At 34.9% G+C, this 12,500-nt stretch overlaps 1 protein-coding gene across 2 annotated transcripts in view; it reads right to left on the minus strand.

Moving 5' to 3' along the window:
- The window catches only part of plppr2a (phospholipid phosphatase related 2a), a 92,167-nt gene extending 80,002 nt beyond the window's left edge, over positions 1-12,165 (minus strand). For both annotated transcript variants that reach the window (XM_073837433.1, XM_073837448.1), the window contains exons 1-2: positions 11,894-12,165; positions 3,931-4,052 (exon numbers count right to left, since the gene is read on the minus strand). In XM_073837433.1, the coding sequence (XP_073693534.1) occupies positions 3,931-3,999 (69 nt within the window). In that variant the 5' untranslated portion in view covers positions 4,000-4,052; positions 11,894-12,165. The remainder of the gene's footprint in view (positions 1-3,930; positions 4,053-11,893) is intronic.
- Between the last annotated feature and the right edge of the window lie 335 nt (positions 12,166-12,500).

Raw genomic sequence — 12,500 nt, forward strand, 5'->3', positions numbered from 1 at the left:
AGTAGATTCTCAGCTGTAAATAAACATTATCCCGCTGAGAAGCCACTCCAGCAAATTCAAGTCATTTAGGACGCTGCCAAGTTGTGCTGCTCTTCCTCCCTTTCTACAAGTCTTCTCTACTCTTCTTTCATCCGTCAAGAGCAACGCTGTTTCTCTGCCTTCCCGCTGTTATTCTTTTATCCTCCTACGGAGTCAAACTGCACAGTTCCCACAATGCTCATCAGCGACCTGCCAGTTCAAGTGTCAAGCTCGTTTTAAAAAATCAATTTTTATTCCTTTCATTTCCAGCGCCTTTACAGATCTCCATGCTGCTATCAAAGGAGCCAGAGAAACTATCGCGTACTGCCAAACATCGACTGATGATATGTATAAACTGTACTTTTCAAACCTTTTTGCTTGTTTAATATTCAATGCTTTTTAAAGCACATTTTAAACTGCTTCCCTGTAGCTAACAAAATATTTGACTATTTCTGTGGTTATTTGCTCAACGTAAAGTAGGCAAAACCAGACTCACAGAGACACATAAACAAACCTTCACATTCATAGATAAACGAATTAATAATTTAATTTCAAAGATAAAAAGATTTAATAAATTAAATATAAACCAAACTGATGTGAACAGTTTTTACTGTTTTTAAAGTCACTAAAGCATCTGCTGAAGTGTTGCGCCCTCTACTGGATTTTACAGAAGATACAACGCTAACTTATTCATCATCACAAACCTACTGAAGTGAGGCAAAAACAACAATTTCATAAAAATGTAATTTCTGTCATTATATATCTAAATTTACTGTCTTTATCATCATCATCACTGACACAATTTTTGAGATACGGCAGAGGGGAAGATAGTGAAAAATGATTTGCAGAAACTCACACAAAGATATTGTTTGACTTTTGAAGACTTGTACTAAATATAATGCTTATGGTGCTTTTGTGTGTGTTTGTTTTTGGTCACTATTTACTTCATATAATGATAAAAAGCAGCATAGAAATTCTACAAAATGTCTCATTAGTCTTAAAAAAATAAAATAAAACTAAATAAAACCCCTTCGACTTTAAATATGCACTTCTATATATTTATCTCCTCGAGTTTTAAAGATATTTCAATAATTTAACAACACATGTTCACAGTTTTCTGATGTTGATTAATGGTAACAGAAATGCAGGTAAACAAATAAAATTTAAAATGGTTCTAATTTAACCTTTTAATGATTTGAATTAACTATAAGCTTAATTATAAGCTTTTCATCAGCTCATAAACCCTCTGCAGTTTTTTCATTTACTCCAGATTTGGAAAACCCTGATATATAATGTTTAATGCATTTTATGATATTGATAACAAAGAATGGAATATATATTATTTTTCTTTGTTTTTTTTTTTAACAATAATCCCATTCAAATCTATAAACAAGTTAGGTCATACAGCTGAGGTCAAAGGTTTACATACACCATGCAGAATTTGCAAAATGTTAATTATTTATTTCAGCAAAATGAGAGGAATCATACAAAATGTATGCAATTTTTTTTTGTTTTTGTTTAGTGAAGATAGTTGTTCACGAGTCTCTTGTTTGTCCTGAACAGTTAAACTGCCTGCTGTTCTTCAGAAAAATCCTTCAGGTCCCACAAATTCTTTGGTTTTTCAGAATTTGTATGTATTTGAACCCTCTCCAACAATGACTGTATGATTTTGAGATCCATCTTTTCACACTGAGGACAACTGAGGGACTCAAGTGCAACTATTACAGAAGATTCAAACACTCACTGATGCTCCAGAAGGAAACACGATGCAGAGACAAACTTTCACATTTGAAGATCAGGGTAAATTTAACTTATTTTGTCTTTTGGGAAACATGTAAGTGTCTTCTGTAGCTTCTGAAGGGCAGTACTAAATGAAAAAAATAAGAAAAATGTACACATCCTTATTCCGTTCAAAAGTGTTCACCCCCCACTCTTAATGCATCACGTTTCCTTCTGGAGCATCAATGAGTCTTTAAACCTTTGGTAATAGTTGCATATGAGTCTCTCAGTTGTCCTCAGTATGAAAAGATGGATCTCAAAATCATACAGTCATTGTTGGAAAGGATTCAAATACAAAGAAAGGCTAAAAAAACAAAGAACTTGTGAGACCTGAAGGATTTTTCTGAAGAACAGCTGGCAGTTTAACTGTTCAGGACAAACTAGGGACTCATGAACAACTATCACTAAACAAAAAACACACAGCTGTGGATCATTCAGGTAAAAACACAGTATTAAGAATCAAGTGTATGTAAACTTTTGAACAGGGTCATTTATATAAATTCAACTATTATTTTCTCTTATATGTAAACATCTTTAATGTGAAATACTTTATTCAGGTCAGTATTGAATAAAAATATAACATGCATTTTTTATGATTCCTCTTGTTTTGATCAAATAATTAACTTTTTGCAGATTCTGCAAGGTGTATGTAAACTTTTGACCTCAACTATAAGTAATCTAAAAGTAGTCCAAATATAGTCTAAAATGAGTAACCTGAGTTGCATTACTGACTACAATTCACATAATCAGTAACAGACCACAATATAACTGGCTGTTACGTTTCTTTTACATTCCCATTCTTTTCCTTTGCTAAAGTGAGTCATAGCAATAGATGAATGTGCTACATTAAAAAAAACAAAACGCTGTTGCTTATCAAATACATGCATGCTGCAAAAGCACAGCACTGTATATGTGTGTGTGTGTGTGAATGCATGTGCGGGCGTATTATTGCAAGACAGCTGAAGAAGGCAGCAAAGAGAAGATTTACACGTGTGGGAGAGAGAGCATCTAAAAATGATACAGCGAAAGAAGGATACAAACACAGGATAGAGATCCAGCTGATTGGTAGCCATAGTAACAACAGCGGAGGCAAATGTCGTGATGTGTTTGTGATGCAAACGTAACATTAGCGCACACAAATGCATGCGTATTCACACATGCAGTAACAAACAAAAACAATCCAGTCCATTATCTTTCCATCCTTTAAGAAATTTCACATTTGGAAATGAATTATTCCTTCCTTAAACAACCCGAATTACAGAAATCAATCATATCATTTTATAATTATTTGCATTGTCAGCATTAAAAAAAGGTTAAAAAAAAAATAAGTACAGCAACACATGAACACTTTAGAAATATTTAAAATAATAGAATAGAATGTTTTCTATTTCAATATATTTTAAAATGAAGTTTATTCTTGTGAAAAAGCTACATTTTCAGCATCTTTACTTCAGTCTTCAGTGTCACATGACACATGAAATCATTCTAAAGCTGATTTGCTGTTCAAGAGTCATTTTTATTATTATCAATATTTAAAACAGTTGAGTACATTCAAAAGATTGGAGTCAGCATAATTTTTTATTATCTACTTATTTTTTATTTTTGGAAAATAAATAAATATTTTATTTAGCAAGGATGCTTTAAATTTATCAAAAGTTATGATAAAGACCTTTATTTTTAAAAGAAACCTGAATAAATACTATTCAGCTGTTTACATAATAATAATAATAATAAAAAATGTTTTTTAGCAGAAAATCATAATATTAGAATGATTTCTGAAGTATCATGTGACTGAATGATGCAAAAAATCCAGCATTAAAATCAAAGGAACAAATTTTAAAATATATTCAAACAGAAAACAGTTATTTTAAATAGTAAAACTTTTGTAATTTTAGTGTTTTTGCTGTACAAATAAATGTAGGCTTGGAGTGCAGAAGAGAAAAACAATACAAAGCTAATAGCCAGAGTGTAGCCTCTCTTTAAAGCTTCACTTTCTTTTCAGGTCATGACATAACCTCACATCTTTCGCTGTGAGCCCTTTCAGAGTTCATAAAGCATCCTGATGCAACTTAATAAAGTCTGGATTATGTTTATGGTCAGGTTTAAGGTTAAGGTTGTATGTATTGAACTCACCTCCACAAATAGGAAACATGGTACAATGGAGCTACTGCTCTTCACAGTAGGTTTCTCTTCTGCTGCCATTGTAGATCCCTCTTCTTTCTGCTCTGTTCCTCCTCTCACACTCCCACTTTATTCTTCTCACATGAAAGAGAAAGAAAAAAAAATCAGGTCAGGAGCTTGAATACTCAATTACAAGAACTTAATCGTCCTTAGCATGTCTGAAGGATATTCTCCTGCATGACTACATAAAACATAACCCCATAACCCTATATAGAAATTAAATATTTATAAAGGTGACCAGAAAACAAAAATGTCAGACCAGTCTGATTATCTGATTATAAGAGCTCATATTCTGTGTGACTGTGAGCAATATCACACGAGTAGATGTGAGATATGGCTGTAAATCGGCACGCTGCGATTACCTACGGTACTCAGCCTGCGGCCTCGTGCCTACGGCCAAATCACAACTGTGATATTGAGTTTATACAACAGTTTGATGTCAGGAGTGTGTAAATACATAAGAAACAACAACGGAGTGTCTTTAAAAACCATCTTTTGTACAGAACTACTTCCTTCTGGTACAGATTCAAATCTCAGTTTGACAGTTTAACAGCTGAGCCCAAGCCTCCATTACTCAAAAACATCACTTTAGAACTAGTAACAAAGGAAAGTTGAGTTATTTCATTAAAAATGTATTGTATTACTATAGTAAAAGCAGTGTATCATTTGTAGTAGAGTATTATGAGAAAGATGAACTGGGCAAGTGTGACTACTTGCATCTGATACAGCATTCATTTTTTCAGATCAATCTCATATTCACAATAAAATATCAGTTTAAATGTCAGCTGAGGAAAGCGTTATCTTTGTCGCAATATCCTTTCATCTGTTAAGGGTGATTTCTGATGACAGCGCTGCTCAGTGCATTTGTTCACTGCATCAAGCTGCTGTTAAAACGAAAAATGGTTTATTTTTTAATGTAAAAGTCTTTACTGCTTACTCTTGTCACCATCTAATGTAACACAAAAACTCCATCACAAACACATGCACCACACACCCAATATTTAACACTATTATTAAATACAACTATTATTTATATAAAACAATATGTGACCCTGGACCACAAAACCAGTCATAAGGTTAAATTTTACTAAACTGAGATATATACATCATATGAAAGCTCAATAAATAAGCTTTCTATTGATGTATAGTTTGTTAGGGTAGGACAATATTTGGCCGAGATACATCTATTTGAAAATCTGGAATCTGAGGGTGCAAAAAAATCAAAACACTGAGAAAATCACCTTTAAAGTTGTCCAAATTAAGTTCTTAACAATGCATATTACTAATCAAAAATTACATTTTGATAGGTTTACAGTAGACAAAAAAATCTTAATGTAACATGATTTTTACTTAATTTCCTAATGATTTTTGACATAAAAGAAAAATCAAAAATTTTGACCCATACAATGTATTTTTGGCTATTGCTACAAATATACCCCAGCGACTTAAGACTGGTTTTGTGGTGCAGGGTCACATATATATTTTAATTATAATATTTAATAAACAACAACAACAGCCTTCATAAAATTTTCTATGCAATTCAGTCAAAAGTACACAGGCAGCGCTCTGATATACAGCATCAAATTTACATTAACATGATGAGATTTTGCAAAAACTATTTGCTCTGGAATATCACACTCTTATTTGCCAATCAGATTCAAGGAGCAGACAGAACTGTTGTATAAATACATAAAATGCACAAATATAAACATGTATTATTTTCATCAGTAACTAATTTAATGAATTAAATGAATTGTGGTAAATAAATTTAAGTAAATATATATTGTTTACATATTTAAATAGGCTATTTATTGCATTTCATGATTATTTATTTATTGTATATCCTGTTCTTGTGTATGCTGAATTAGAAAATAATTTTATTCTCATTGACAGTTAAATAACCCAAAAAGGTTTATACATATGGTAAAATGAAACACTACAAAATCTGCTGTTTACAAACTAGATTAGGCTGCTTATTGGATCAGTTAAGGTTGATGTCATATAAGGTTTCCTTACGGAGACCTTATAACCTACAAGACTAACTACTGAGAACAAACAATGCAACCATTTGTAGCAGGTTACAAGTTAATTAGTACTTACAAAGCCCCTTTACTCTAGCATTCATTAAGGAACCAATGGTCAAAAACCGACCCAGAACTCTCTAGGACTGGACTTTCATTGGTCCATGAACCACCAAGCAGCATTTTGTCAGCAGGTCTGTTCAACATCACAGTGTAAACCCCAGGGTTCAGGACAAGTGAATATGAATATCACATGAAGGCAGGCACTAAAGCGCTACGACAGAAAGCATCTAGTACATGCCTCCGCTTTTAGTGCACCTTACGCTCACAGCGGTCAACATTTTACATCTGTCAGTATGCGAGTCCTCAGATAATGTAAAAAAACGGAGCGGGAGACCAACATTTTTTTTTTTTTAACGTTTCCTCGTTGCCGGGCAACACTGGAAGGTTTTCTAAAAAGTCTGTCTGCGTGGTGTGTTGTTTTTATGGTCTTTGAGGAAAAAGGAAACTAAAGTGCACAATCCCAATCTAGAAAAGTGACATGCTCTAATGTAAGACTCTAGGGATGAATTCATCCAAATAAACAAGAAAACTGGCCATCCTGGAAGAAGGTTTAAAAACAAAGTGGGGGTCTCTCGTTTTGATGATAAAAAATCATTTAGGATTTGCTTTTGTTCAGTCTTGCTTATGTTAACATGCTTTGATAATTATGTTGATGCTTCAAGCTTCAAAAAAGAGCATGCAGGTAAAGTGTCTGGAAATGGTCTAGCATATGGTCTACTCATGTGTAGACTCGTCTTCACACCCACAGAACAGCCATGGACTCATTACGGACCATCTGTTGCATGGTACATACAAAAATAGTACGATTGTTGCCAAAATTGTAAGCTAGAATCTAAAGCTTAAAGCACCAAGTTCATTTATTAATCACTTTGCTAGCAGGTTTGTTAGCCATTCCATATGTGTGATCCTGGACCACAAAACCAGTTTTAAGTAGCACGGGGTATATTTGTAAACATTGTATGGGTCAAAATCATAATTTTTTCTTTTATGCCAAAAATCTTCAGGATATTAAGTAAAGATAATTTTGCATGAGGATATTTTTAAAATTTTATTTCGATAAATATATCAAAACTTAATTTTTGATCAGTAATATGCATTGCTAAGAACTTCATTTGGGCAACTTTAAAAGCAATTTTCTTAAGATTTTCATTTTTTTTGCACCCTTAGATTCTAGATTTCCAAAAATGGTCTTACCCTAAAAAAAAAAAGAAAAGTTTATTTATTGATACTTTTGACTGACACTTACGACTGGTTTTGTGGTCCAGGTTCATATACAATATAATAATTTCTATTAAACTAATATAGTTTAAAATTTGCTTTTTTCAAAGTTGTAAATAAAACAAAGATTAATGCAGTATGTTTTACAAAAAATACTATTTCAGTCTCTCTTTTTTATATTCAATTTCATGTTTAATACACTGTGTTACTAGCTTTTTCCTTTTAATAATTTGTGAAACTTTTCAGCAGCTTCAAGGTAAAAATAATTTCAGATAAGTATTTTCAGTTCATGCTTCAAACACAGAAAATAAGTAACTTAGTCTGTAAAGCATAATAAAGTTCAAAACAGTAATTTTACAATGGTAACAAATTTAAGTATATTCAGCATGATTTTTTTGAAAATAACATGACAAAATTGGTTGCATTTATGACATGTATGGCTTATATAATGTAAATTATGTCTCTTACTGAAATATGCAGTAGAAAACCTATGAAGATCTACATCGTTTAATACATATTTTAGACTAGATGGGGACACCATTATGACGTTTTTCCCCACAAGGAGTCTAAACGCCTCGAAAATCATCAGGCATCAGGACAAGCATCAGCATGTTTACATCCTGCCAGGATGGCATCTAGCGTTTCTCGTCTCTGCCATTTGTTAAGCTCTTTCAGAAGCTGTCGTCTACTAAAAGCCTCAAAGGCATCAGGGCTAAAGTGGAGAGAAAAAAGACACGGGTCTTCGGGAAGTTATATTCGTACACAGGCATCTTCCCATTCTTTGCTTTTCTTCTTATCGCTAAGAAAACAGTGAAGACTTACATCACTTCTCTTGTTGCCCCTTCAACTGAAAATTACAACCAAAAGCCGGACAATGCGGCATTGTATCAGGATTTTATTTTACAGAGTTGGGCTGCAGTAAAAATACCAACAGTAAGTATTTCACATCACTGAAATAATGGCGTCCCTCATAGTCCAAAATATGTATAAAATAATGTGTATTTTTTAAATAACAGAAGTCTTTCGTGGGTTTTCTGCTACATATTTCAGTAAAAGATATAATTAATGTTATATTGAGCCATACAAAGTAGGCCAGACATGCTTGACAGTCAAAAGTCTGGCTGTGTATGACTAACTCATGTGTATCTTTCAGCCCTCTATACTCTACAGAGCCAAGCTAACAAACAAACACAAAGGCAACAGCTAAAATTAGCCCCTTATACTGAACAAGCCCCTTCAAACAGGTATGGTCACTGGATTACCACAAATTGAGACTAGGCTGCTATATCCTCAAAGGACACTTAAGCTTCAATTAGTACAGTCAAACAGTTGTAGGATCCCAGTGCGGACCAACTCCATTACGCAGAGCTTGCCCTGACTTTCCATTATGGCTCATGTATGAAAATATAGATGGCCTGAGCTTTCATATTAGATTAGAGTTCAGAGTGATTGCTGTTTAAGAATGGTGATAGGTGCAGCAAAACAAGCTCCTCCAGGTCTTTGACTTTGTATGTAATCCTATAATGGATTGGAGTATGTACAGCATCTTCACCAACACAAACTAACTTCAACAACAAAAAACAAAGACATAAAAGACATTTTGCGCATTATTTTGAGCTAAACTGTTACAATTATTTGCAATTTTAAAATGAATTTGATTAAAATGTATGATCATGCAATATTGGCTAAAATGAAAAAAAAAAAAAAAAAAAAATACAGACAACAATAAACGGTGTAAAAATGAACACTGGTGACCAAGAAGTCTGTTTGTACAGACTGCGATGGCATTATTTGGATAGGTAAGATACATGTTTTTTGCATGCTAGTCTATGGTGGCCAGACAGCACCTTCCCTGTTGAAAAAACAACTGCTGGTTAGATATGTTTTCAAGCATGGCAGCTGGTTTGAGCTGGTCCTTAGTTGGTCCTGAGTTGGTTACAAGTTGGTCCTAAGCAACTAGCTCCTGCTCAGTCTAAACCAGCTTATAACTAACTCAGGACCAGCCTAAACCAGCTCATGACCAGCCTAAACCAGCTCATGACCAACTAAGGACCACCTTGAACCAGCTCAAACCAACTGCCATGCTTCAAAACATACTTAACCAGCATATGCTGTTTTTTTTTTCAACAGGGTTTCTATCTATTTGGCAGGTATTGGCCAGAATAAGCAGTACTATCTTCACAAATACAACCTGACTTCAACAAACCACAAAAACATGGAATGGAAAGAGAAGAACAAGAAAAATAGAACTACACTTTAAAAAAAAAAAAAGATTCCAAAAGAATAGAACCTTTCAGTGAAAAGATCTGAAAAGAATCATTTTTTTCTTAGAGTGTGAAAAACATCCACTATAAAGAACCTTTTGTGGAACGGAAAGGTTCCATAGATGTTAAAGGTTCCTATTGATGCCAATAAAGAACCTTTATTTAAACATTTTCTGCAGAAATGATGATGCAAGGTGAATATGCAACATTCATAGAGTCTTTATTTGAAGTCCTGCCTTAACCTTGATAGCAGCAAATGCAAATCAAAAGTTTTGCAGAACTGACACAACTGGTGGTTGGTAAAGTGTTCTGGGTGGCTGCTAGGTATTTGCTTACATCACAATCAAATGAGCCCACAAAACAGATACTGTATGGTTCAGGTGCCTCCTTCAATGTAAAGATGAGAGATATTTTTCACCTTTAGTTGCACACTAAGGACAAAATCTGTCTGTTTTGGAAATAGGTTATAAAATTTACTCAATAGATTTATGTCTATTACTGCACAAACAATGCAAAATGGATTATGTCCAAATGTGCATTATGCACGATTAATAATCAAAGTAAAAGCAAATTTGCAATTCAGCTTTGAATAAATATATGTGCTGCATGTTTCAGAGTGAAGAAGAGCATTTTTTTTCACGTGAGCAGCTCATGATCCAGTGTTTTCAGTGTCAGAGCAGTTTGGTTTGCAGTAAATTCTGCTCCACACAAACTTATCTGGTTGTTTGGGTTGCTTTAATGTCATTTGGGAACACAACATGTGCCAACCATCTTCCTAAATCTATAATGAAAAGCACTTACAAACCAGCTGTTGTCAACAAAACAGAAGCTTTAATGGCTCCCTGTGGTTTTCTACCAGAATAAAAGCTCTATGATTTAATGTGTGAAAATGAAGAAATTAAGACTGCCAGAAATATTAGTATTTAAAACTTTATAGTAGTACAGTAAATTATTTTAAAATGCTCCTTATTTATTTTATAGTAAAATATTACAATAGTAATATTTGTTTTTTTTTCTTGCTATTTTTATTTTGTAACACTACCAATATTACTACTACTTCTAATTACTATTATTAGATAATTATTAAAAGTGCATCACTTCAAACTTTTTAATCACTTTAAAATCATTAAAATAACAATCATAATTTTAACAAAATAATCACAGTTAGATTTTCCCCAAATTCTGCAACCCTATACAGTATTGATATGCAAAGAGCAGGTCATATGGGTTTTTGAAAATATCTTTTTTGCAGTTTGAAATGTAGCTATCTGCAATGTAAATAGTCTGCAAAGTTGTTAATCAAAAAGTGCATGATAAAGTAAAGATACTGTCCCTCAAAAGAAAGAGTCGACTCTGAACCGCCTTCGCCATCCCTAGCCCTAAAATGAGCAACTGAAACTGATGCTTGAGTTAAATCAAAATATCATTTATTTACCTTTGTGTTGTTCTATATCTTTGTATGTACATCTTTCTTCTGCACAACACAAAGTAAGATACTTTGAAGATTGCTAATCATTGAACCCCATTGACTTTAATGCACTGACAACAAAAATCCCCAAGATATATCTCCTTTTGCATTTCTCAGAAGAAAGTCATGCAGGATTTTAAGGGTGAGCAAATGACCAAATTTTCAGTTTTGCATTAACTATCCTTTTACCAAACATCACAAAAAATATAAAGGTCATTGTTATGGCCTTTATTGCATCCTGTACAAATGCAACTCATAAACACTCACCAAGACATGCTGCACGACTCTTGTCACTTGATTCACGCTCTCTCTGTATTCTTTCATTTGTCCAACCCAGTAATACCAGACACGCTCAAAAGCGTAAGAGCGTAATCTTCTTGCTGGCGTGCTGTTGTAAGCACCTGGATTATACTGTGTGTGTGTGTGTGTGTGTGTGTGTGTGTGTGTGTGTGTGTGTGTGTGTGTGTGTGCGTCTATCGCTTTACTGTCTCATCTTTGATTTGACAGTGTCTCTAGGTTTCAGCCACCCCCAAACACATGCACGTTTCAAATCACCACATGCATCAGCCGTCAGCATCGCAATTTCAAGCTATTAAAGGTGGGGGATGCATTCGAAAGCAATAAGAGCGTAAAACCCTAAAGGGATTTTGCCATACAGGGTAATTAGAGCTAGCGTTTGGGGAATACCACACCCCCACCCTCCTTCCTTCTCCAAGTCCTTCGGATTTCCAGCGATATGGGGCAGGAAGCATCACTCAGCCTTCCAGGTGACTCACTCCAAAGCGGTCACACTCGCCCCCACATGCACCCTGAAATTACAGTCATGCAGCACAATGACCAGAAGCGTTTGCATGCACAATTAAATGGATAGCCAGATTTACCTCACACCCTGCAGCCGTCGCGATGGATTCCTATGCAGTGGCCATAACGTGCGTTTTCCATGGAGCTCCTGCGCACCGATCGAGCTTCCCTCTCCTCGTCCCCTTTCGTCCGTCTATCCACCCACCCACGCAGGATTTTTTTTTTCTCGCAGAGCGTTTCCTTACATTAGCGTACGCAGATGCGCTCACGGTCTGTGTGCACAGGCGAATCCCTCCTTAATGAGGCGTGCGAGATTAAACCGTCACCTCAACCGCAGCTCTCCAGTGCGGCTGCAGCGAATGCGCGTGTGTGCGCGTGCTAGTCGGTGCAACGGGGAGTCTAGGGGAGAGTCTGATTTGTATTCAGACTCGTGCCTCCCTCGCTCTCTCTCTCTCTCTCTCTCTCTCTCTCTCTCTCTTGCGCGCGCTGAGGATTCAGGTAACAGTGTGAGCTGTAGTGAATGTAGGTTAATGTTATATTCAAAGTGATGTGCTGTGGGTCAAGGGTGCCAAAGCCTACAATATCTAAAACGAATAGCAGCAGTATTGCACTCATTAGTGATGCTTGCATTGTTAGTAATGATTGTTAGTATTGATAGTAATGCATACTGAATAGATTAATGAATGA

This window comes from Garra rufa, chromosome 1, assembly GCF_049309525.1.
Source record: "Garra rufa chromosome 1, GarRuf1.0, whole genome shotgun sequence".
In the NCBI taxonomy this organism is placed as follows: domain Eukaryota; kingdom Metazoa; phylum Chordata; class Actinopteri; order Cypriniformes; family Cyprinidae; genus Garra; species Garra rufa.